At 36.6% G+C, this 21,247-nt stretch overlaps 7 protein-coding genes across 9 annotated transcripts; 2 read left to right on the plus strand and 5 right to left on the minus strand.

The window, feature by feature from the left end:
• On the plus strand, positions 752–3,546 carry LOC104714433 (protein RTF1 homolog). Its single transcript, XM_010431792.2, has 2 exons — positions 752–898; positions 1,438–3,546. Exon 2 carries the CDS (start codon positions 1,465–1,467, stop codon positions 3,400–3,402), a length of 1,938 nt encoding a protein of 645 aa, XP_010430094.1. The 5' UTR covers positions 752–898; positions 1,438–1,464; the 3' UTR covers positions 3,403–3,546.
• On the plus strand, positions 4,540–6,136 carry LOC104714434 (lactosylceramide 4-alpha-galactosyltransferase-like). The gene has a single exon (XM_010431793.1). It carries the CDS (start codon positions 4,627–4,629, stop codon positions 5,935–5,937), a length of 1,311 nt encoding a protein of 436 aa, XP_010430095.1. The 5' UTR covers positions 4,540–4,626; the 3' UTR covers positions 5,938–6,136.
• Positions 6,322–7,514, minus strand: LOC104714435. Its single transcript, XM_010431794.1, has 3 exons — positions 7,280–7,514; positions 6,889–7,091; positions 6,322–6,794 (listed from the first exon to the last, which is right to left on the minus strand). The coding sequence occupies exons 1-3, from the start codon at positions 7,367–7,369 to the stop codon at positions 6,545–6,547; spliced, it is 543 nt and encodes a 180-aa protein (XP_010430096.1). The 5' UTR covers positions 7,370–7,514; the 3' UTR covers positions 6,322–6,544.
• LOC109126557 (defensin-like protein 5) lies at positions 8,677–9,681 on the minus strand. The gene is made up of 2 exons (XM_019230231.1): positions 9,538–9,681; positions 8,677–9,355 (listed from the first exon to the last, which is right to left on the minus strand). Exons 1-2 carry the CDS (start codon positions 9,596–9,598, stop codon positions 9,183–9,185), a joined length of 234 nt encoding a protein of 77 aa, XP_019085776.1. The 5' UTR covers positions 9,599–9,681; the 3' UTR covers positions 8,677–9,182.
• On the minus strand, positions 10,250–13,993 carry LOC104714438 (uncharacterized protein At4g04980-like). 2 transcript variants are annotated; one of them, XM_010431796.1, is made up of 8 exons: positions 13,912–13,993; positions 13,100–13,438; positions 12,914–13,009; positions 12,703–12,826; positions 11,142–12,634; positions 10,886–11,050; positions 10,653–10,805; positions 10,250–10,566 (listed from the first exon to the last, which is right to left on the minus strand). In XM_010431796.1, exons 1-8 carry the CDS (start codon positions 13,981–13,983, stop codon positions 10,369–10,371), a joined length of 2,640 nt encoding a protein of 879 aa, XP_010430098.1. In that variant the 5' UTR covers positions 13,984–13,993; the 3' UTR covers positions 10,250–10,368. The 2 variants fall into 2 exon arrangements, with proteins under 2 accessions (XP_010430098.1, XP_010430099.2); XM_010431797.2 differs by having other exon boundaries at positions 13,100–13,441; positions 13,912–13,983.
• LOC104714439 lies at positions 14,869–18,435 on the minus strand. Of its 2 annotated transcripts, none has more exons than XM_010431799.2 (8): positions 18,240–18,435; positions 17,948–18,124; positions 17,616–17,799; positions 17,495–17,538; positions 17,232–17,384; positions 16,940–17,124; positions 15,377–16,842; positions 14,869–15,274 (listed from the first exon to the last, which is right to left on the minus strand). In XM_010431799.2, exons 1-8 carry the CDS (start codon positions 18,296–18,298, stop codon positions 15,152–15,154), a joined length of 2,391 nt encoding a protein of 796 aa, XP_010430101.1. In that variant the 5' UTR covers positions 18,299–18,435; the 3' UTR covers positions 14,869–15,151. The 2 variants fall into 2 exon arrangements, with proteins under 2 accessions (XP_010430101.1, XP_010430100.1); XM_010431798.2 differs by having other exon boundaries at positions 17,495–17,541; positions 18,240–18,434.
• On the minus strand, positions 19,515–20,833 carry LOC104716012 (TMV resistance protein N). The gene is made up of 2 exons (XM_010433366.1): positions 20,349–20,833; positions 19,515–19,629 (listed from the first exon to the last, which is right to left on the minus strand). Exons 1-2 carry the CDS (start codon positions 20,831–20,833, stop codon positions 19,515–19,517), a joined length of 600 nt encoding a protein of 199 aa, XP_010431668.1.

The following is a 21,247-nucleotide window of genomic DNA, read 5'->3' on the forward strand; positions in this document are numbered from 1 at the left end:
ATTGGTCTTTGATATTTAATGTTTTAAAATATAATATTTATTTTTAATCATATATGATTAAAAATAAATATTATATTTTAAAACATTAAATATCAAATTGACCAATAAGGAGAAATCAGAACTCTACTTTTATATAGATGATTTTTAAATTAGCTAAAGAAGTCTTAAGACAAAAAAAATTAACTTATTCAATAAAAATAAAAATATATGTAGAAGTTATACCAATAAAAATAAAAATAAAAATAATACTCCCTCCGTTTCAAAATATAGTATGTTTTAAGCAAAGCACGCAGATTAAGAAGTTTTTACTTTTTGTTCAACCAATCAGATACAATACTGCATAATATAAAATACTAAAGTAATCTAAAAGTTGCATTGAAATTTGAAAGCATCTTATATTATGAAACAAAAAACTTTTCCAAAACATCCTATATTTTGAAATGGAGGGAGTATTGTTTCTTTTTTTTTGTTAAGCTCTCTTCTTCTAGATTTCGTCTTATAAATCTAAGTTACATTATTTTTAGTTTAATAATAGTGAATTAGATTGATTAAATTGAAGAAAATATCGGAAAAGAATCAATAAATATATTTAAAAGTTAGATTCTTTCATTTAAATTTTTCATTTTAAATTAGCTAAAAAAAGTCTTAAGAAAAAAATTAACTTATTCAATAAAAATATATGTAGAAGTTATACTATAATATTGTTTCCTTTTTTTCTTGTTAAGCTCTCTCTCTCTTCTTCTAGATTTCATATGCTTCTTCGACAATCTCTGATAAATAATAATAAAAACTCGTCCCTTTTTGTTTTCTTTTTTTAACCCTTCCCCGTCTGCTTTCGCCGCCCCCGTCGTCGATCTCTGCAACACTTTTCCGGCGATTTCTCCGTCTCATCCCAAAAGTGAGTCCTCCTTCAACTTTTCCCTCTTCCTTCTTTGATTTCTCTCTATTCCCCCTTTTTTCCCCTTTTCTTTTCTCCGTCGCGAAAATCAAGAGTGACGGCTTCTAGTTTCTCGGGTTAGGTCATAACCAATCGAATTTGAGATCCATACGAATGATTTAATCATTCTCAGGCTCTGAATTCGATAGATTTGAGCTCAGAAACTCGGACTAGGTTTCGCAAAATCATTGATTTGGCGTTTGACCTTACCGTTAACCTGATTCAAGATCTTTTGTTCATTACTCCAAATCCTCTCTAATTGCGACACGAGCAAGGAGAACATGAATCCTATCTGCAGCTTTTATCTATTGAAGTTTTATACAAGAAAGCTTAACTCTTTTAATGGCTTCTCTAGGGTTATAACCTAAAGTATGGTTTTTTTCAAGAAAAAGAGTTTAAGTTAGTCCATATAAGGGATGGTTACTCAACACACTTTCTCACTTTCTCCTTGTGGTGAGGTCTTTTTGCTGCTCTAACTGTCAACTTCTAATAATTTTCAGGTGATAGTGAAGCCTCTTTAAGAAGCTATGGGTGATTTAGAGAACTTGCTTTTGGAAGCTGCTGGGAGAACGAATTCAGCTGGGAGGAGCCGTCATTCTCATCCTCCTTCATCAAGGAGACGTGAGGGTTCTTATTCAGATGGTAGTAGTGATTCCAGGGATGATTCTGATGAAGAAGATCGTGGCTTTGCGAGTAGGAAACCTTCTGGGTCTCAAGTACCTTTGAAGAAGAGATTGGAGGCAGAGAGAGAAGATCGAGCTGCTAGAAATGAAGGTGGTTATGGTGATGGACCATCTGATCATGAAGGTGACAGTAGCGAGGAATCTGATTTTGGGGATGACCTTTACAAGAACGAGGAAGACCGGCAGAAGCTTGCTGGAATGACAGAGTTTCAGAGAGAGATGATTTTGGCTGAACGTGCTGATAAAAAAGGTGATAAGAACTTCACTGAGAAACTTCGATCGAAGAGGGAGAACGAGAAGACCCCTGTTTCAAAAAAGGAGACTCAGCCTCTTCCTGCCTCTCGTGGTGTGCGTTCATCTGCTAGATCTGCAGACAGAGCGGCTGCAAAGGATGATGCCCTGAACGAATTGAGGGCTAAGCGTAAGAAGCAGCAGGACCCTGCAGCTCTCAGGAATCTCAGAGATGCATCAAAAGGTGGTTCAGGTAGTCGAGATTTCTCATCACTGAAGAGGAAACCATTAGCTTCCTCCAACTTGAGTAACTCCAGCCAAAGTGACAGTGATAGTAGGTCGCAGAGTGATGATGAAGGCTCGAATGCAGGAATGGATAGTGACGATGACAGGTCAGATATGCCTACGTTTGAGGATATTAGGGATATTACCATCAGACGGTCTAAGCTTGCCAAATGGCTGATGGAGCCTTTCTTTGAAGAGGTTATCGTTGGCTGCTTTGTTAGAGTTGGGATCGGAAGGTCAAAAAGTGGTCCAATCTACAGACTGTGCATGGTGAGGAATGTAGATGCAACTGATCCAGACAAGACTTACAAGCTAGAGAACAAAAGTACGCATAAGTACCTTAACGTCATTTGGGGAAATGAAACCTCGGCAGCTCGATGGCAGATGGCAATGGTCTCAGATGGCCATCCGCTGGAGGAAGAGTACAGGCAGTGGATTAGAGAGGTCGAGCGAACAAATGGTCGCATGCCCACAAAGCAAGATATAGCGGAGAAGAAAGAGGCGATCCAAAGAATAAACAGTTTCGTTTACTCTGCAGAAACCGTCAAACAGATGTTGCAGGAGAAAAAATCCGCCTCGATCAGGCCAATGAATGTTGCGGCCGAGAAAGATCGGCTTAGAAAAGAGTTGGATATTGCAGAGAGCAAAAATGATGAAGCAGGTGTAGAGAGGATCAAAACGAAAATCAAACAGCTTGACGCATCACGGAATAAGAAAGAGGTAGATAAAAAAGCACTCAAACTTGCCGAGATGAACAAGAAGAACAGAGCCGAGAATTTCAAGAATGCATCCGAGGTAAAATCAATAACAGCTAGTCTCAAAGCCGGTGAAGCTGGATATGATCCTTTCTCAAGGAGATGGACCCGATCATCGAACTACTACAACGGGAAAAACAAGGGGAAAGACGGAGCAGAGAACGAGGCAGCGGTTGCAACAGCTGCTGAGACCAATGGAGCAGATGCAGGAGCAGGTGCTGAAGCGATAGAAGCAGCTTTAGAAGCGGCTGCAGAGGCAGGAAAGCTAATAGACACAAGAGCCCCAATAGGTCAAGGAACAGAACACAATCAGCTTCATAACTTTGAATTGTCTGTATCCCTAACGGCGTTACAGAAGTACGGAGGACCTCAAGGAGTACAGAAAGCGTTCATGGCGAGGAAACAGTTGACTGAAGCAACTGTGGGATGCAGAGTTGCTGAGAATGATGGCAAGAGACATGGCCTTACTTTAACTGTTAGTGATTACAAGAGAAGGAGAGGTCTTCTCTGATTTATGGATTTTTTTTCAAGTCTCAGTGTTTCATTGTCTTCTGGAGACTGCTTCTTGAATTCATACTCTTTTCTCTTTTGTACTCTCTTCTACATGTTTAGATCAATTTGTTTTTTTTTCCTTGAAATATTTTTGTACTCGTCCTTTGTGTGAACTCCCCAGATTAGTGTATGACTGCGTGGAACTATAAATCAACTATTTATAGTTTTGCTTTGTACAATTTTAATAAAATGTAACAAATATTTAGAATTTTGTAACATTAATTTTTGCAAGTGATTGATTATGCAATATCCTAATTGACGCTCATAATGGTTAATGTACGTGTATGGATCGTGGACGATTAAAACAAATTACTCAAACACAAATCAAAGAGAAGTGTTGTTGACTTATATCAATAAATCCAATATCTGACATTTTAATGCATATATATATATATATATATATAATATATAAAATATACGTCGAAGTTTTAAAATACATTTCAAGCACCAAACTTATAATTGCATATGGTCAGTCAATAATTAGTGTTTCAATTGCTCAAGAAACCGATTAAAGTCATGGTTATGCTTGGAAACTATCTTGCATATGTCATAGCTCATAAGAAACAATCAGACATTTTTCTAAAATAGTAGTCACCTTATGTATGGTTCGTTAGTAAAATCTTAAAAGGGAAAAATAATAAGCCAATAACTAGTTATATAAACGAATTGAATAAAATTTGGTGATATTTGGCCCTCAAAGTCTTGGAATCAGATTAATAATAGCAATGTTTATGTAAATCTATTTATTTTTTGTAGGTAGTCCTAATTTACAATTTTACTTGTACTAAAGTATTAAATTGTTAGCTAGTTATCTTATTATATTATCTAAAAAACATAACACAAAACTTCTATTTTATTTCAAGAACTTTGATCATCAATCAAAACTAAAACTCTAACCACACTCTTTAAATGATAGTTTAGTAAGTCTTTGCACTTATTATATATTATTTTGTATTGGTGATCTTTCTCTTTCGCCATTTTTGAATAAACAATTACATTCATAAATTCAAAATATTGATACATGTATGTATCTGTATGCCAAAAACAATATAAATTTAATAAATTTTCTTACTAAACAAACACATCATCACATTTATTCACACACCCTCTTGCCCAACAAAAAAAAACTATCTCTTACAGAACAAGTCTGTCTTTTGCAAACATTGTCTGAAGAAATCAAAAGATGGAACACAGCAAAAGAACAGAACAAGTTGTGTTATCGCAGAGATTAAAAAGATTCATCGTCTCCTTTGTTTGTTGTCTTCCCATGTCTCTTCTCGGTCTCCTTCTCATGCTTCTCTTACTCTACAACAGCTTCTCTGTCTTCTCTTTTCATATTGATACAATCCCACCTGTTCAATCAACTCTCTCACCAACTCAATACCAGATTCTTCATCATCATGCATCAACATCATTATCTGAGTCAGACTCTTCATTGTTGCTTGTGGTGAAAGAAAACTCTTTAGGGTTCGTACCGAAACAGAATGATTCGTCGACGAGGACAGAGAGAAGGACGAAGAGAGTTAAGAGAAGAATCGATTCAACTTCTGCGATAACACAGCGTTTACAAGTCAAACCAAGACAGAGATTCAAGACGAGGGTCAAGTCTTTCTTGTCCAAATCTTCTTGCGAGTCACTCTTCTTCATGACCTGGATCTCCTCCATCGAGTCTTTCGGTGATCGAGAGCGATTCACCATAGAGAGCCTCTTCAAATTTCATCCAAACAGCTGTTTGATCTTGGTCTCAAACTCATTTGACTGTGACAGAGGAACCCTAATCTTGAAACCCTTTATAGATGAAGGGTTTAAAATGCTTCCAATTAAACCTGACTTTGCTTACATCTTCAAAGATACATCAGCAGAGAAATGGTTTGAAAGATTGAAGAAAGGAAGATTGAGTCCAGGAGTAATTCCATTAGAGCAAAACCTCTCCAACCTCCTAAGATTAGTCTTGCTCTACAAATACGGCGGAATCTACTTAGACACAGATGTTATAATCCTCAAACCTCTTACCGATCTCCACAACGTAATCGGAGCACAAGCAGTCGATGCAGTCACGAGAAAGTGGAGCAGACTCAACAACGCGGTACTCATCTTTGACAAAAACCATCCTTTGCTTAAGAGATTCATCGACGAGTTCTCAAGAACCTTCAACGGTAACAAATGGGGTCACAACGGTCCATACTTAGTCTCGAGAGTCATTGCAAGAATCAACACTTCTCCATCTTTAGATTTGGGATTCTCTGTTCTTCCACCATCTGCTTTTTATCCGGTGGATTGGACTAGAATCAAAGGATTCTACAGAGCGCCCACGAATGAGACCGAGGCTGATTGGTTGCGGAAGAGGCTTACGCATTTACGTAAAAATACCTTTGCTGTTCATCTTTGGAACAGAGAGAGTAAGAAACTTAGGATTGAAGAAGGAAGTATTATTCATCAACTCATGTCTCATTCTTGCATCTTTTGTAACTCTTCTTCTTTACATTCAAGTTAAAAAACATGTAAAGTAAATTTTTCACAAACAGAGAGAGAGAGAGAGAGAGAGAAAAAAGGACATACAGATTTGCTGATCTATCTGCCACTCTTAGGAGACGTACAAATAGGCAATGTGTACTGTGTAAGTTGTTTACTAGACACGTAGCTGATCAAAAGTCTGGTTTTTTTTTTTTGTTGTTTACTAGACACGCAGCAAAGCCATTGTAGCATACATATATATTTATATTTTTCTTCTTTTATTATGTGTTCAGTTTTGCATCATGCGGATGAAAAGTTTGGTTTTTTAGTTTTTTTTTGTCACAAAGACCAATAGTAAAAGCGTAATTGACCAGGCTAATTTGCAGGCACTAGAATTGAGTCATTGTGATTTGTGACCAGAGGCTAACAAATAAAGACTAAAGAGACATAAATTACATTAGCTTAGAACTTGAATCTATTTCTCATATACAAAACAAGAACACACTGATTCAAACAATAACATCACAACAGCAATAGCCTAATTCTAAATAAACCAAATTTCTAATTCTACAATCATAACAAAACAATGGTCTAACAACAATGATCATAACTAAAAAGCATTCTAATTCTAAAGCAGGTGGTAAGTTCTACAGGCTACTCATTCGGATACCAGGATCTCTACTAGGCTGAAAGTCTTTGGCCCTCGAAAGAGTCACATAGTAAAGCTCAGAGACAATCCCCGTGAGCACTATAAATGCTGCTCCAGCCCCAAACACACCTTTCCTAAGTGATCGACAAGAAGGAGAAGTGTTCCCAAAGTAGACACGGTACTTTGTATGGTAAGCGTTTCTTACAGAGCCAGCAAGTAAACACACTTCTGCTATGAAGAAGAAAACCCTGCAACAACCATATCATCCCAATCCATGACATTCATATTATGACAACAACACAAGAAAGATTCAGCAGGGAAGAGATCGATGAGCATATTTACCAGGTGGTGATGAAGAGAAACACTGCCCAAGATCTAGACCTACTTGGTGTTAAGGCTCTTCCACAGCATAAACATCTGCTAGCCACCATGATTAAGAGCTGACTCCCCAATAAGATCAAGAAAGAACCAACTCCTAGACTTGTTGCTATATCCTTGTCATACACACAGTAGCTTAAATCTCTTGACTCTCTAGAAACTTGCCACTGCAGCAAAAACAAAAATCAACACAATGAACACAAAACAGGACAAAATCAAGAAATGGTTTCGATTGATTTGATCTCTAATCTCGTCAAATCCCTCCCAAAGTTTTGAGCTTTCTATGAAACTAATTGAATTTAACAAAACCCAAAAGCAAATCAATGTTCGAAGAAGTAGAGAGAGAGAAACTGACGGTGGTTCTACGCTGCTCTGCAGCAACAGCAAGACCAAAAGCTAAGAGATCAAACACGAACACCAGAAGCAGTAGCAACACGGAAGCCATTGATACCAGCTTAAGTCGAATCAATCAACACTAACAAAACCCTAAACTCAAAACCTCTTCTTTCTTCTTCCTCCAGTCAAGACTCTTTCTGGATACTAACGCCGAGGCGAAGAAGTCAGAAACACACTGTGCTAAGGAAAGAGGAAACTTGTGAACGTAGGGGACACGTGTTACTTATTTTAATTGTTTTTTTTTTTGAACAAATATATATATATTTTTTTTTTGTGGACCAAGTTTTTTATACTTTAGTGGTAAAAATAAGATGGAATTTCAAAAATGATCTTTTTAAATCTAAATTGCCTTTAAAAAATGCCCCTTAAAAAAAATTTGAGATAAGGATATAAGTGTGTAATTTTATAAAAGCATATACAAACTATATTTATATGTATGAAATATCTTATAAATAGTTCTTATATATTTAAATTAATATAATTTCTTTCGTATGAGTTACTAATTTTTTTTCTTTTGAAAACTAAAGCTTTATATAATAAGATAGGGATCCACCATTTATCCCATATTTTAAACTGAATTCTTCGAATAAACAAATATTCATTAAATATTTAATACTTCAAATGTATCTTTAACAAATATTTGATACTAGAGATGGATAGGTCTTACAATTAGTTAAATTAATCCTTTGACCAAAACAAAATCTTATGATTAATCCCTTTTTTTTTTTCTTTAGATATTTCCTAATCATATATACTCGGGAGATGTATTAGTATTGCGTGTATAGAAGTCATTAGTTAGGATCTTTAACATTACCAAGCTCTCTCATATTTTTCGTGCACTCCAAAACATATATCCTCATTTTTCTTCGAATGATCGAGCATACAATGGAACACGACAAAGAACTGCGCACTTTAACAGCTAAGGATTATTGCTGTCTTTTTGTGTTAGTAGCCTTGCTCTCCGGTGGACTTGCTGGTCTTATAGTTTATCTAAAAAAACATCCCCCCGGTCCCGGACTTTTTGACCCATTGCCGCCGTCGCCGCCGGTGCGACCCGAAATAGAATTAGCTTCTATGGATTTCACGGTGCTTAATATTACACAAACACGTCTTAGTGCAAATTGGGACTTGTCGATAAGGATCCCTTACAATCTTCCTGATAGATATATATGTCTTAATGGAGATGTTGAAGCTTCCTTGTTTTACAAGAGTTTTACTATTGCTACGTCATCCCGACAAAAGTAAGCAAACTACCCTTTTTTCCTTTTTTCATTCTACGATTTTTTTTTTTCTTTTAGTATAACCAATGTATTCATGTTTTAGAACTAACTGTTACCTCCGTAAAATCAGATACAGCGGTCTCCGATATCGATCGGCTCAGCTTCTTAGGGTTTCAGCGGTTGTTTCTGAAAAAGATATCAGTGGATTGATTGGGAAAGACTTAACGGAAGATGTCAAAGAGAAGAAGGAAGTGCGTTTCGGGTTGCGGGTTTTTCTTACGGATTGCAGAAAGTATGGAGCAGAATTTATGGGCTTTAGGTGCCATGAAGAAGCCACCTTGCGGTTCCAACCTGAATCCGAGATGAAGGCTACTATGTTTGGGAAACACCCAGCATGCTTCGATTTTTAAGCAATGTTTAGTTTGTTCTTGTTTCTTTCACTAATTATTTTTTTTTTTTTTCTTTTTACAACTTTACTAAGGTTTTCTTTACGGAATAACAATGCCACTATTAATCAAACAACAACAGGGAGATTTAATTTTTTTGTTTTAAAAAAGATGATGGAAGAGATAGAAAAGATTAGTATTGATTATTTTTTGAGAATAATTCATGATCATATCTAAATAGATCATCAATCAACACTCAGCAGGGTATGTTGCACATACAACGACGACGGAGACCACGGCAGTCACCATCTGAAAAACCTTCAGTGTGGCAAACATTGGCGCAATTGCTTGCGCTCAGACACAGTCCATTGAACAACTGGCTACTCGTTTCACACGTCCGTGCCTCCACCGTGACTGGACTGATCATCCCTACAAGACATGTGTTAACGTTATAGATTATTCGAACAAGTAATATGTATACATAAATAACAAATGGGCATATCCACATTTACAAGCATATATTATGTGACATCGAATATGTTGATTACTCAAATATGTCACGTTGACATGAGTTTTTATGTACATGTATCATTATGATATGATTTATGAACCTGTGGCAAGGAGCATAAACAAAAGGAGAACGGCTGAGATCAAACGAGGTGAGACCTTCATTATTTAAGAGAGAGAGGAAGAGATTGAGAATTATGTTTTGTAGAGCTAATAGGCAACAAGATGGAAACTTATATATATGGGAATGGGACTAAAGATGAATAAGATAGGGCTATATATGTATTTTGAATACATTATATATTAATTCATCATCTCGGACGTCTTGTTCTAAGATAGAGAGTGGTTGTTTAACCACGATATTGCCGTTTCTTTGGATCATGCTTTCATCACGTTTCTTTGGTTTGGTTGTGAACAGAAATATCAAATTTGGTAATTAAATGAAACAAAATTTGACCTGTCCACAAGTTAACTAAGTAAAGATGTAAAACTTATATACATATAATTAATTTTTGAAATAGCTAATGATGTTATGTCTAGTCTGGAAAAAACAGAGTTAAGCCTTCAAGTGCTAGTGCCGTCATCTAAATAGACTGAGACATTTAGTTTACAAAAAAAGAAGTTAAGAAAGAAAATGTTTATAACAGCAAAAAAACAATATTACATATTGTGGCAAACACAAAGGTTTATAGAGAGCCTTTCTATCAAAAGACTCTGCATCTCCAAGCTCCCATGAAACTTCTAAATCCTAAGTTTTTTTAGGGGGCTTCGGAATTACAAACTCAAAAGTCAAAACAACAGTTAAAGTTTTATACATATACATAAACTCTTTATCATTTGGTATCGAATGTATTGGATATATTTTATGTTTTTGAAAATGGCAAAAAGGAGTATAGTAGTTGGTAGTGCAGATGATGATATGAACGATGGAATCATCATGGGTTCTCAGGATCAGTTTGGATCTCATGAGCCAACTCTCTGGTTAAGGAATCAGCGCGATCGTCGTGTCCTCCAGCGAATGTATAGACTTTGAATGCAAACTGAAATGCCCTCCAAAGCATTTTAGCACTACCTACTGTCTTCTTCAAGCTTGGTTTCGCATCAGGCGACACAAGCTTTTCTTCTCTCTTTTCCTGTAAATTTGAATTTATGACTACGGTAAGAAAAGGGCAGGGCTACAAATGAAGAATGTGTTTTAATATTGCTAGCTTTTAGTTACCTTCAATGCAAGTTCCATACAACTTGATGAGATATCAACCATCGTCTCCTTGATCTGAATAAGTATATTGAAGTCGAAATGGATGTTGTGGCTCTGAAACTTCTTGGCTTCTTCATCTTTGGTTCGATCAAGAGTGTCAATGTCTCCTTTGATCTATTTAATTAATCAATAAATCAGTTTTGGATCTTTATGTTACATAGTGATATTCAAATGGTTCAAAATTAGGTATTTACCTTTGTGAAGTAACGTTCAACTTTATCTAGAAGCTGATTTAAAGGAGCTTCTATCTTCCAGTTCTGTAGCTCGGTGATCATACCATGCAGCTTCTTGTACAATGCAGCTGCCATTCTCATTGCTTCGAGTTTCTTCTGAGGAAACCCTTCACATCGTGCAAGAACCTAAAATTTTTAAAAACATTTTTACTAATCAAGAATCACAAAAACAGAGGATATAGAAGTGAAGATAATAAAATGTATGAATGTTGCTGACCTGTGACTCATCAGTTAGGTTTTCAAGAACTGATTCTACGCGACTGTGGAAGCTAAGAAGCTCAGTCATGTCTTTAGTCTGAAACTTAGTGATCTCAATCTTCAGCTCATTGATTGACTTCATGTACTTTGCAATATCATCTTGTATTTGCAGGAAATATGCAGATTTCTTTGTGATCTCAGCAAGTGCATCAGCCATTCCTTGTTTTCCACCAGCTGGAGCGCTTCCAGCTCCAGCTTTTCTCCCGCCTCCGCCACCGGTTTTCGCTGCAGGATCACGCCCTTCTACTTTCCCTTTAAGGATTCTGTAAAGGTTTCCTAATTGGGTTGACCTTTTCAGTTTTGTAGCTGCTTTCTTGGGACGCAAGCTTCTTGCTGCTCCTGGAGGGAGCGGTGGACCTGCTGCTCCTGGTGGGGGCGGTGGACCGGCTGCTCCGTTCGTCATACCCATTCGAGGGGGTGGCGGAGGCGGCCCTGCTGGTCCAGTTGACTTAGCCATAGGAGGTGGTGGCGGTGGGGGTCCTGCTCCATTAGCTAGAGGCATAGGAGGTGGAGGAGGCGGTGGTCCACATCTTCCATTGTTTGTCATAGGCATTGGTGGTGGCGGTGGTGCTCTGTTCTGCATTGGTGGAGGAGGAGGCGGTGTTGGTGCCGCTGCAGTTCCTGGAGGCGGTGGGGCTACTGCAGTTCTTGGAGGTTGAGGCGGTGGAGGGGGAGGGGGTGGAGCAGCGCCTTTTAAAGGCATAACTGCTGGTGGCGGAGGAGGTGGCGTTGGTATTGCCGTGTCAGAAATACGCGGTGGTGACGGAGGGGGAGGGGGAGGAGGTGGTGGCTGTGAAGGTAAAGATGCAGTTTTAATAATAGATAGTGGAGGAGGAGGCAATAGTGGCAAAGGTTCCGGAGCAACTACAGATTCTTCTGATTGATTGAGTTTGGTTTCAGATGTTGAATCCAGTGAAGCTATCTTCATGACAATATCTTTTTCTTCATCAAGAACAACAGATTCTTCTGTCTCCATCTTCACATCAATGCTCTCTATTTCATCTGTTTTTTGCTTGATCTCTTCAACAACACTAATCTCAGCTTCTTCATTGCTTTGGTTTGGTTCTTGAGCTTCTTTCTGTGACAAAATGTGTATAGCAAGTCGCTTAACATCAATAGGACTAAGCTTCTCAAGTGCTTGAACTCTCATATTCCACAGAAGATGTGATGCAGAGTTTGCAAAGTCTCCAACTCTTCCCGGTGAACCCATCATTGGTTCTGGTAGAACTGATCTTGGCGTGATTGGTGACCCACAAAACGAGTTTCTACTATCGAAAGATGATTTGCTATCGGAGAATGAATCAGATGGCGATAAAACTCGACTGCTCGAGGATTTAGCTGTCCGTGGACTAGTGGCTTCTTTCTTCTCTTCTTCTTCATCAATCTCCATCATATCAAACCTTTCTTTCGACATCTTGATCAGTCCATCTAATGCAGCTAACACCTTTTCCACTGCAGAGGAAACAGAACATTTAAAGAGTTTTGCAATTCAAACATTTTTAAACATTTTTTCTTGTTACCTAGTCGATCAGACTGGTTCTTTCCGACGCTGCTACTCCAATACTTAGATTTAGCTATCCATTCAGGGTTATCAATCCAGGAATCTCCAATGGATTTCAAAGCTTTGAAGAAATGGTCAAGAACCTGTGGGAGACACATTTGATTAGGTTCAAAGGAATGTGAAACATCAGGACAGAGGAAAATATATATTTTGGATCATGTTTTGAATACCTTATCGACATTTGCACGTCTAATTTCCGAGATATGTGAGCTGTGGATGATCTCAGGACAAAGTTTCTGGAGATCTTTCATTGTATGCATCACCATCTACCCAAAACATATAACAAGCAAGTGAGTCATAACATATAAAGCATCTTGATGCAATTAATAAGGAGAAAGACTTTGTGGTTTACGCACATCGGTTATGGAAGGTGAACCGTCAAGAGTAGAAAGATCAATGATGTCTCTAAAGGTAAAAATCTTCCTGCGAAGCTCCACCATAAGGATGAAGTTACCAGTCCATTTAGGTGAGCTGCTTGCCTTGGGGCTTTTAGCTTCTTTGTTGGAAACATTCTTGAGCATGCCTATAGGCGAAGAAACACGTCTTGATGATGTTAGGCTGCTTGAGGATAATATTGACTTAGATGATCTAATCGATATGGGTGAAGAAGAGGAAGGTTTAGGTGAAGAAGAAGAAGTTTTAACATCCTGCTTGCTATTCTTGCTAACTTTAGGCGATGCTTGCCCTTTTACAGGCTGCTAAAAACAAAATAAAGAAAGAAATTTAGAATCAAATATTTTGCAATTTGGAAACGTTATAATGAAAACTTTGTTAGTTCTTTTATGTTTCATATATGTAGAGTGTTAGAGTTATATATTAGAGTTAACTCAAGTTTCAAGAACCATCATAACAAACAAGAAACCATTAGATAAGATGCAGCTTTTATGATGGTATATATGAGCAAGAAAGATCTAACATGAACAAATATAAGACTACATGAGAATTTGGTATGTGGGTTTTTGGAACTTGTTCAGATAATCATAACTCCTAGAACAAGAAAGTAATAGAGTTTATATGGTCATATGAATAATTTTCCAAATATGTGAAATGATTTTGTGGATATATATACATGTGAATAATCAAAATCAATCAAGAAAATTATAGCATATAATCAAGGATATATGTGAATAATCAATATAATCAATCAAGAAATAAGAAGAAGTTTTACCTGCAACTTGCTTGATGATTTACGACCGAACAACATTGTCGTTTGGATACCAAAACAACCTCCGGCTGTCATGGGTTGCCGGCGACTCCGGCTTTATAATGTCAAAAAAAATATAATACTAATTTTTTTTTTGGTGTTTCTGTTGAAAAATTCAAAATAAAAAATGAATATTTACAGACGTGTTCAAAGCCTTACAGCAGAAGATATTAATAAAGAATAAACATCACAATCATAAAAATTTCAGAATCGTGCAGAGCAAATCTAATTAGTTAGGGTTTGAGGCCTTTTTGTGCTGATGAGACTTATGGAACTTTCTCAAGAGAGAGAGCCAAAGGAAAAAAAATGTTGAATCTCTCTTTTTTATGGGAAAATCTCTGTAACCCCTTTCCTAAAACCTATCTTTCCTTTTTTTAGTTAATTACCTGTGTAAGTTACTAATTATCTCATCTTGGTTTATTGTTACACCCATTCTGTTTTACTTGAAGGATCAAACCTTTTTCTATTTTGATTAATTTGGTAACAGAAAAATAAAACATCTTATCTTGTTCAATGATAAACACAGACAAAAAAAACAAACCAAGCTTTATAGTTTTAGAACCTACACAAATCTGCGGGTACTATACTACACAAGGCCTAAAAAAAGATTTTAGTGAAACAAACTTGAATGCAAAATAAATTTTAACCAGGGAATATTAATTTGTTGTACGTAGAATGTTTGTTTCCACCAAAAAAGACTTTTAAAGTTTTAAGTAATGAAAATATAGTTCCTACTGATTAATTATAAAATGACGCAATTGTTCAACTACGGTTTTGCAATTTTTAATTATAAAAATCTGTATATTTTAATACTTTTACTTTTGTTCAACCCTCTGTTGTATACCATTTTTTTGTTTGTAAAATGTGCTAAGACATAGTCTATGCTATTTTTGTTGGTTGCATCTTTATAACATGTGTTAATATGATTATTTCAAACATTAAGCCATTATTGCAATAAGAGACTGAGTACACTTATCTTTGGTTTATATAAAACAAAAAAATTACAAATATATAAATCTCATTGTTTTACCCAAATAAATTACAAATCACTATTCAGAGACAGTTTGAGAAAATAATAAATAAAATAATCGTATCACCACCACCTGACTTATTTTATGAATGTATCAAAAGAATTTTTGAAGTGACCAAAACAATGCGTTCTGTTTCCAATGGTTTTAACTTTTAACTGAATAACCGTTTTTCTTCACTTACGAGGCGAAGGAGCTCGGATCGAACCTTTTCGAGATGCAGTCATGGCTGATCTCTCAGCGATTCTTTTCTGCCTTTCCATAACAAGGTTCTCTATTCTCATCCGCATCTCTTCTTCCTACAATCCCAAAATTTAACCGCCGGCAAAAATCTAGGTAAGAAACTAGCATAATTCGATCGGATCGGATAAAAAAAATGCAATGTTAGAATGTTTTCTTACCTTTTCAAACTTGTTCTTTTGAGCCATTGTTCTGCTAACTAATGTCGGTTTCTTTGCAGTCTTGGACATGGTTTCAGCTCTGGTTCTACTTGGAGTTCTAGACTTACGAGCTTCTGGGTTCTTCACATTTGGTTTCTTCTCACCGCTTGAGACGATCTTATCTTCTTTCTCCTGAGCTGTTCCGTTACTGGATAGCCTTGCATTCGCTTCAGCAGAGAAGTCGATCGAGTAATCATTAGCCAACGAGTCTCCTGAATTGCGTTCAGGAATCATACAAAGATCACTTGGTTCCCATGAATCACGCTTTTCATTCGTGTGACCGTTGTCAATGTCCGAGGCTAAAGCAATATCTGCAGCCATGTCTGGTCTCCACCGAGAGTCATATAGATCATCAGTAGCTAGCGATGATGAATGGACCATGAAAGAATCATCAACGAATTCTTGTTTCTTGCTTTTCTCAGAAACTTGAGATGTCAAAATGCTGTCATCAAATGACATTCTCCCGTGGTTTCTTTCTGGTTTCCTATTGGAAGAAGTAAACCAATCCTCTCCACTCCCTGACTTCTTGACCAACGATTCACCCCTAGCATTATACATGTCTTTGCTTTCATCTCCAAACATGTCTGATCTCTTTAACATTAACATACATTCTTCAGTCGAGTCCCTCGTTCTTGGAAGCCTACGAGCACTATCCTCACTTTCAAAATGATCAAAGGTCCCTCCTCCTCCATTTTCTATGTATTTCTGAGTTGTGATGATGGAATCACCAGAGGCAGTGTTCTTTGTTTGCAAGCCATTAGAATTTGCACCCAGACTAGCGCCTCTATGGGTAAAATGATCCTCACTGAGGACATCCATCGAATGCACATCTGAGCCATCGTCGTGCCTCATCAGGATATTCTGGAAAGAATCCCAATTCTCATTGCTTCGTTTTTCTTCACCAGAGACATCTCCCTCATGAGCTATTTTTTCCTTGAGCAATCCAACAGCAGCATCTACAGTCTCTTTGATGGAACCATTGTCCGTAAACTCATTTCCCTCCATTTCTCCGTTTCGTCCCTCGGGGGTTATGTAGTTAATATTACGGATGATAACAGTTTTAGATGACTTCTTCCGGTTTTTCTTTGATCGACGAGAGTTTTTACTCGTACGAGAGTGTCTTTTACCTTGATCTTCCAAAGATGAAGCAGAATCATCGCTGGCCGAGTCAGAGTCACTAGATTCACTTGATCCACTAGACCCATCTTCATCAGAATCCCCTTTCCCTTTTTTCTTGGAAGTTTTACCCCTTGAAGGCCATGGCATGTTTCCTTGGTGTTGATTTGGCATAGGTTGCATAGGAGGGTAAGGATAGCCTTGGTATGGAGGAGGGTAGAAGTACTGAGGCATATGGCTCGGCCATCCCATTGGTGCTTGAAAGTTTGGAACACCGGAAGGATGTTGCTCTAAACTAACTGACTTGTCATCTACAAATCAGCACTTCTTCATATTAGATATGGACATTTTTAGCCATCCAACAGTGAAAGAATGAGAATGTCTGATCAACTACGACAAGGTACCTACCTTTATTTTCAGAGTCCGTCCCATTAAGTGATAGCGCAGCACCTTCATTGGTGAGTATGATCCCTGAGGAACCCAACAGTGACATGTCCACTGGAGCACACGCTTTCACAGCTGCTAATTCCGCCATCCAAAGCCCGTCTCCGTGTTTCTTCTTCCATAGTTCCTTGTACTTTACACATGCTTCCCTGCATAATGATGAAAAAGTACAAAAATATTTCAAACTGATCTCACAGGAAATCAAAATGAAGGAGGTTAAGAAACGATGACAATGGTTGAAGTAGTATTTACATACCTTAACCTTGACGCTCCAAAAGCATCAGCAAAGAAAATAAGATCATCAATACTATCAATTTCATAACCAGCAACAACCCCTCGTGCATAAGCCATCGCTTGCTCTCTCCGAAGCAATGTTCCTCGTGTTTCAAGAAGACGTTGAAGCTGAATCCTGATAAATGACACAAACAAAAAACACAGATTAGTAAACCAAAACTTATCCAATTGTGACAGAATGCGTCAAAAAGAAATTGTATTAAGTTCAATAGTTAGGAAAGTTACTTTGAGGTTTCCTCTCCTGCAACCTCATTGCCATTCTCAGATCCCTTCTGTAGTAATAAAAATAAACACCTCAATTTACCAAAACCAGTAACTGAATAACACAGTGAAACCATTAGTTTACCTTGGATGAATCGTTCGACTTCCTTATGGAATTAGCTTTACCATCTTGAGTTTGTAACTGCTCAGCATCAGCAGCAGCATTGGCGATTTCGTTAGCTTGAATAGAATGCTCAATCTGCAAGATCTCTTTCTCCAGAGTCGCAAATCTCTCGATAATGGCAGGCGTGTTTACAAATCTCACAAACCTACAAAAAAAAAAAAATCAAAGAAACGTAATCAGCAACAACTCATTACAACACCGTCTTATCAAGATTGATCGTAATTCGAATCTGAATTTGGAAATTGTCAACAAAAAAAAATCGAAGACTCGGATTCAGGGGGAATTGAAAATACCGATCAAAAGTGAATTTGGTGAACCAAGGAGAGTGAGAAGAAGGAGGAGAAAGGGAGATGGAGTAACCGCCTTTAGAGATCTGATCTCTAGCGAATTTGAGATGAGAGATGAAAGGTTCGAAGATTCCAGAAGCTAGCTTCTCCTTCTTACTCCCACAGAAGAGCACCAGATCGAATCTTCCAAAACCAAAAATCCAAACACAAAATTCAAACCACAATTCAACTAAGGAAGATCAATCAAACGAAGCAAATCGAATGAGAAAGTGAGAGAGAGAGAGAGAGAGAGAGAGACCTGGTGCGAGTAGGAGTGAGTTGAAACAAAGCGGAATCGAGGATAGCTCGAGAATCCATGGCGGTGGTAGCTGGCTACGGAGAGAGAAAGAGAGAACAACAGTGAAGTTTCTTGTTCTTCTCCTTCTTCTTCGTCGAAGAAGATAAAAAGGGAGAGAGACGTGAAGGAGACATGTTGACTTGAGAGAGAGAGAGAGAGTTTATATACTTTGGATTTGGAATTGGGGATTCGAAGCTTTCGGTGACAGCAAAGGATGAGTTAAGAGTTTTGTGGGGCACATGGTTCCTTCCTTCCTTGTCATTAGTCGAGGAGAGGAGAGTAGTGACTGACGAATTACATTATTTGTTTTGTGGTCCCTTTCAATTATCTTGTTTATGCTCCTCCTCTCCTCGTCTTCCTCCAATTTTTTTTTCTTTTTCTTAATTTTAACTTTTTTTTTGTTAAGTGATTTTATCTTGTTTCTTTTCCTTGTCGGCTAGATAATCTAATAAATATTCATAGACAACAAAAAAAAAAAGAAAAAAAAAAAGTCAATATGTAAAAGCATGCATTTGCAGCTGTTAAGCAAACATAGTAGAGGCAAGTGGTGTTTATTTAGAGCCCACCTCAACGGTTAGGAGTTTTTTAACTCTACAAGTTTTTCTTTACTGGGAGTTAAAGTAGGTCCGATTTTACAAAAGAAACTAAAAGAATGATTTTGATAAAGGCTCCAAATAGAACTAATTTAGTGATCGCCTTATTTCATCTTTTGACTATAGACAATAGTTAGTGATATCAATATCACTTGTAGATGTATAATGTTATAACACGGTACTTGTCTGCAACAAGGGTACTTTTTGGCGAGACATTAATTCATAATGATTCATACACGAGAGTTTTGTTGGATGCCCTACACAAAATGTTCACTTTTAGTTGAATAATTTCTTCTTTTGAATTAGTATTCAAGCATTGTGCACTTATATTTGCATCCAAAGAGACCAGATTTTTTTTTTTTTTTTGCTATGAAACAAACATTTCATAAAGAAACCAAGGACATTTGAGTAATGGAAGGGTACATTCAATAAATTCTTTCTTATTTATGTATGATCATAGGTTACAAAAAATAAAAATAAAAAAAAAATCCAGTTTCTGGAAAAAAAAAATAACAACTTCTTACAAGAATGAAGTTATCTGGAAAAAATGAGTATGTATATCAAACTAAATTAAATTAAAATAGAATGAAGAAGGAGAAAATAACACGCTTTTAATAGTATGTTATTGAGCAATTGAATTGACCTAACTAATTATGTGCTTGTACGTGGGGTTAATGCTCATTAGTTTCTTCTCTTCAACTTCTAATAGGTTCTTCATGACTGCATCCGATGCCATGGCCAAGAGCTTTGACCAGTCTCTACACAATAGAATAAACAAATTAATAAGTACAAACAATCACATTTACATTTTTACCAAATAAAAATCTATGATATATAAGTTTTTTTTTGTGCAAAAGAGATATGAGCTTGTTATTTCTGTTTAGGTTTCTTTGTAGATCAGAGTTTCCTCTAACCATCAGAAGAAAATATATTCAAATTTCTTACTAATCAAAGATTTGTCTACTATATAAATAACAAAAATCCGCTGCCAATGGGTTTATTCAACTAAAGAACGTGTCATGTGTAAAATCGAATAAAAATCCACTCTTTCATTGCAAAGAAAAAATATGTTATTTTATGAGTTACAAATTCCTTTTCTTGTTTGTTAGTTAATTTACTCAGTTAAAAACTGTGTTTGACTGTTTCAAGTGTTTTTGTATTGGTCTACTTAACGTTTCATTGAGAGCATCTTTCAAGTGCTTTTATAGAAAAGGATTGCAAATATTATATGCAAATACGAAATGTCAACGTAATTTTTCATTCATATATATTTTTTATATTGCGTTTACGATTTCTAACAAATGCTTAAAAAAACTTGGGATCAAAGATATACTAATATGCATATTCGATTTTTTCATAAAAGAAGTTCCTATGTTTTCTTTTAAGCTAGAAAAATATATTAATATGTAAGTAAAATGAACTGTATAATTAAGAAATCATAAATAAATATTGATGGAGGAAAAAAACTAGAGCATACCCAGTAGATGTATCAAACGTGAGCCCTACGGTATATCTTGCTTCCTTAAGAGCCAATTGAAACCTCCGGATCTCAGAAGCCGGACGTGTCCCGTCGTCTTTAACGCAGAGTTCCGATGGCTTGACATCCCAAAATATAGGGATGACTCTTTTCTTGTTCTCCATGAGCAATGTAAGTTCATGGAGACAGAAGTAAGAATCGCAGTAACGAGGAGAGAAAACCGCAATACCAACCTCGCAAGTTTTGATCGCCGCATCGATCTCCACGAAAATCTTGTCCCCAGGCTTTAAACTCTTACTATCCAAGAAAGTATTCAATCGTAGGCTAGTGAAATGATCATATAGTAGGCCTGAAATACTCTTCTTGGTATCGATCCCACGATGATTGATGAAAATATCACATGGGTTTGGGCAAAGTAGGGTTGGATTTGCTATACATCTTGTTGTGTGTGCGAGTTTTGAGGATGGTGCTAACAAACGTTGCATCGAACAGTTTTGAATTGACAAAGAAGAAACAAAATGATTGTGCCAAGTGAAAGAGTGAGTTAGAGATAAAGACTGGTTTTAATATCTTTTTGATAATTGTGTAAGAAAAACTGGTTTTAGATTGGTAATAAATAGATATGTGTCTTGCTATATATATGATGGTTATAGGCTTTTTTAGCTGTGGTTTGTGAATTGAACGAAAGAGAAACCATTTAAATACGCGTCGCTCTAAAACTTATTTGTGGTTATTTTTTTTTATAAAACTAAGATAGTTTAGAAAACAAATTGTTTAAATTTTGAATTTCGTATATAAAAAGGTCTATAATTAATTTGATTTTCATAAATATACCATACTTCTTCAATTAAAACAAACATATAAAGGCTATTTTTTTAAAAAATCTCATTTCTTCTATT

The sequence above is a fragment of the Camelina sativa genome, chromosome 9, assembly GCF_000633955.1.
Source record: "Camelina sativa cultivar DH55 chromosome 9, Cs, whole genome shotgun sequence".
NCBI lineage: Eukaryota > Viridiplantae > Streptophyta > Magnoliopsida > Brassicales > Brassicaceae > Camelina > Camelina sativa.

What these genes read in the sequence shown, in the direction of transcription:
- LOC104716012 (XM_010433366.1), bottom strand. Translation starts at nt 20,833, where the DNA reads ATGCAACGTTTGTTAGCACCATCCTCAAAACTCGCACACACAACAAGA. An exon ending in ACGTTTGATACATCTACTGG is followed by an intron (nt 19,630 to 20,348) that starts GTATGCTCTAGT and finishes TCTATTGTGTAG; the next exon opens with AGACTGGTCAAAGCTCTTGG.
- LOC109126557 (XM_019230231.1), bottom strand. Translation starts at nt 9,598, where the DNA reads ATGAAGGTCTCACCTCGTTTGATCTCAGCCGTTCTCCTTTTGTTTATG. An exon ending in GTTTATGCTCCTTGCCACAG is followed by an intron (nt 9,356 to 9,537) that starts GTTCATAAATCA and finishes CATGTCTTGTAG; the next exon opens with GGATGATCAGTCCAGTCACG.
- LOC104714439 (XM_010431798.2), bottom strand. Translation starts at nt 18,298, where the DNA reads ATGGATTCTCGAGCTATCCTCGATTCCGCTTTGTTTCAACTCACTCCT. An exon ending in GCAGGAGAGGAAACCTCAAA is followed by an intron (nt 17,385 to 17,494) that starts GTAACTTTCCTA and finishes GTCATTTATCAG; the next exon opens with GATTCAGCTTCAACGTCTTC. An exon ending in GACGGACTCTGAAAATAAAG is followed by an intron (nt 16,843 to 16,939) that starts GTAGGTACCTTG and finishes GCTGATTTGTAG; the next exon opens with ATGACAAGTCAGTTAGTTTA.
- LOC104714434 (XM_010431793.1), top strand. Translation starts at nt 4,627, where the DNA reads ATGGAACACAGCAAAAGAACAGAACAAGTTGTGTTATCGCAGAGATTA.
- LOC104714433 (XM_010431792.2), top strand. Translation starts at nt 1,465, where the DNA reads ATGGGTGATTTAGAGAACTTGCTTTTGGAAGCTGCTGGGAGAACGAAT.
- LOC104714435 (XM_010431794.1), bottom strand. Translation starts at nt 7,369, where the DNA reads ATGGCTTCCGTGTTGCTACTGCTTCTGGTGTTCGTGTTTGATCTCTTA. An exon ending in CAGAGCAGCGTAGAACCACC is followed by an intron (nt 7,092 to 7,279) that starts GTCAGTTTCTCT and finishes TTTTTGCTGCAG; the next exon opens with TGGCAAGTTTCTAGAGAGTC. An exon ending in TTTCTCTTCATCACCACCTG is followed by an intron (nt 6,795 to 6,888) that starts GTAAATATGCTC and finishes TGGTTGTTGCAG; the next exon opens with GGTTTTCTTCTTCATAGCAG.
- LOC104714438 (XM_010431797.2), bottom strand. Translation starts at nt 13,983, where the DNA reads ATGACAGCCGGAGGTTGTTTTGGTATCCAAACGACAATGTTGTTCGGT. An exon ending in ACCTAACTGATGAGTCACAG is followed by an intron (nt 11,051 to 11,141) that starts GTCAGCAACATT and finishes TAAAAATTTTAG; the next exon opens with GTTCTTGCACGATGTGAAGG. An exon ending in TTGAACGTTACTTCACAAAG is followed by an intron (nt 10,806 to 10,885) that starts GTAAATACCTAA and finishes TTAATTAAATAG; the next exon opens with ATCAAAGGAGACATTGACAC.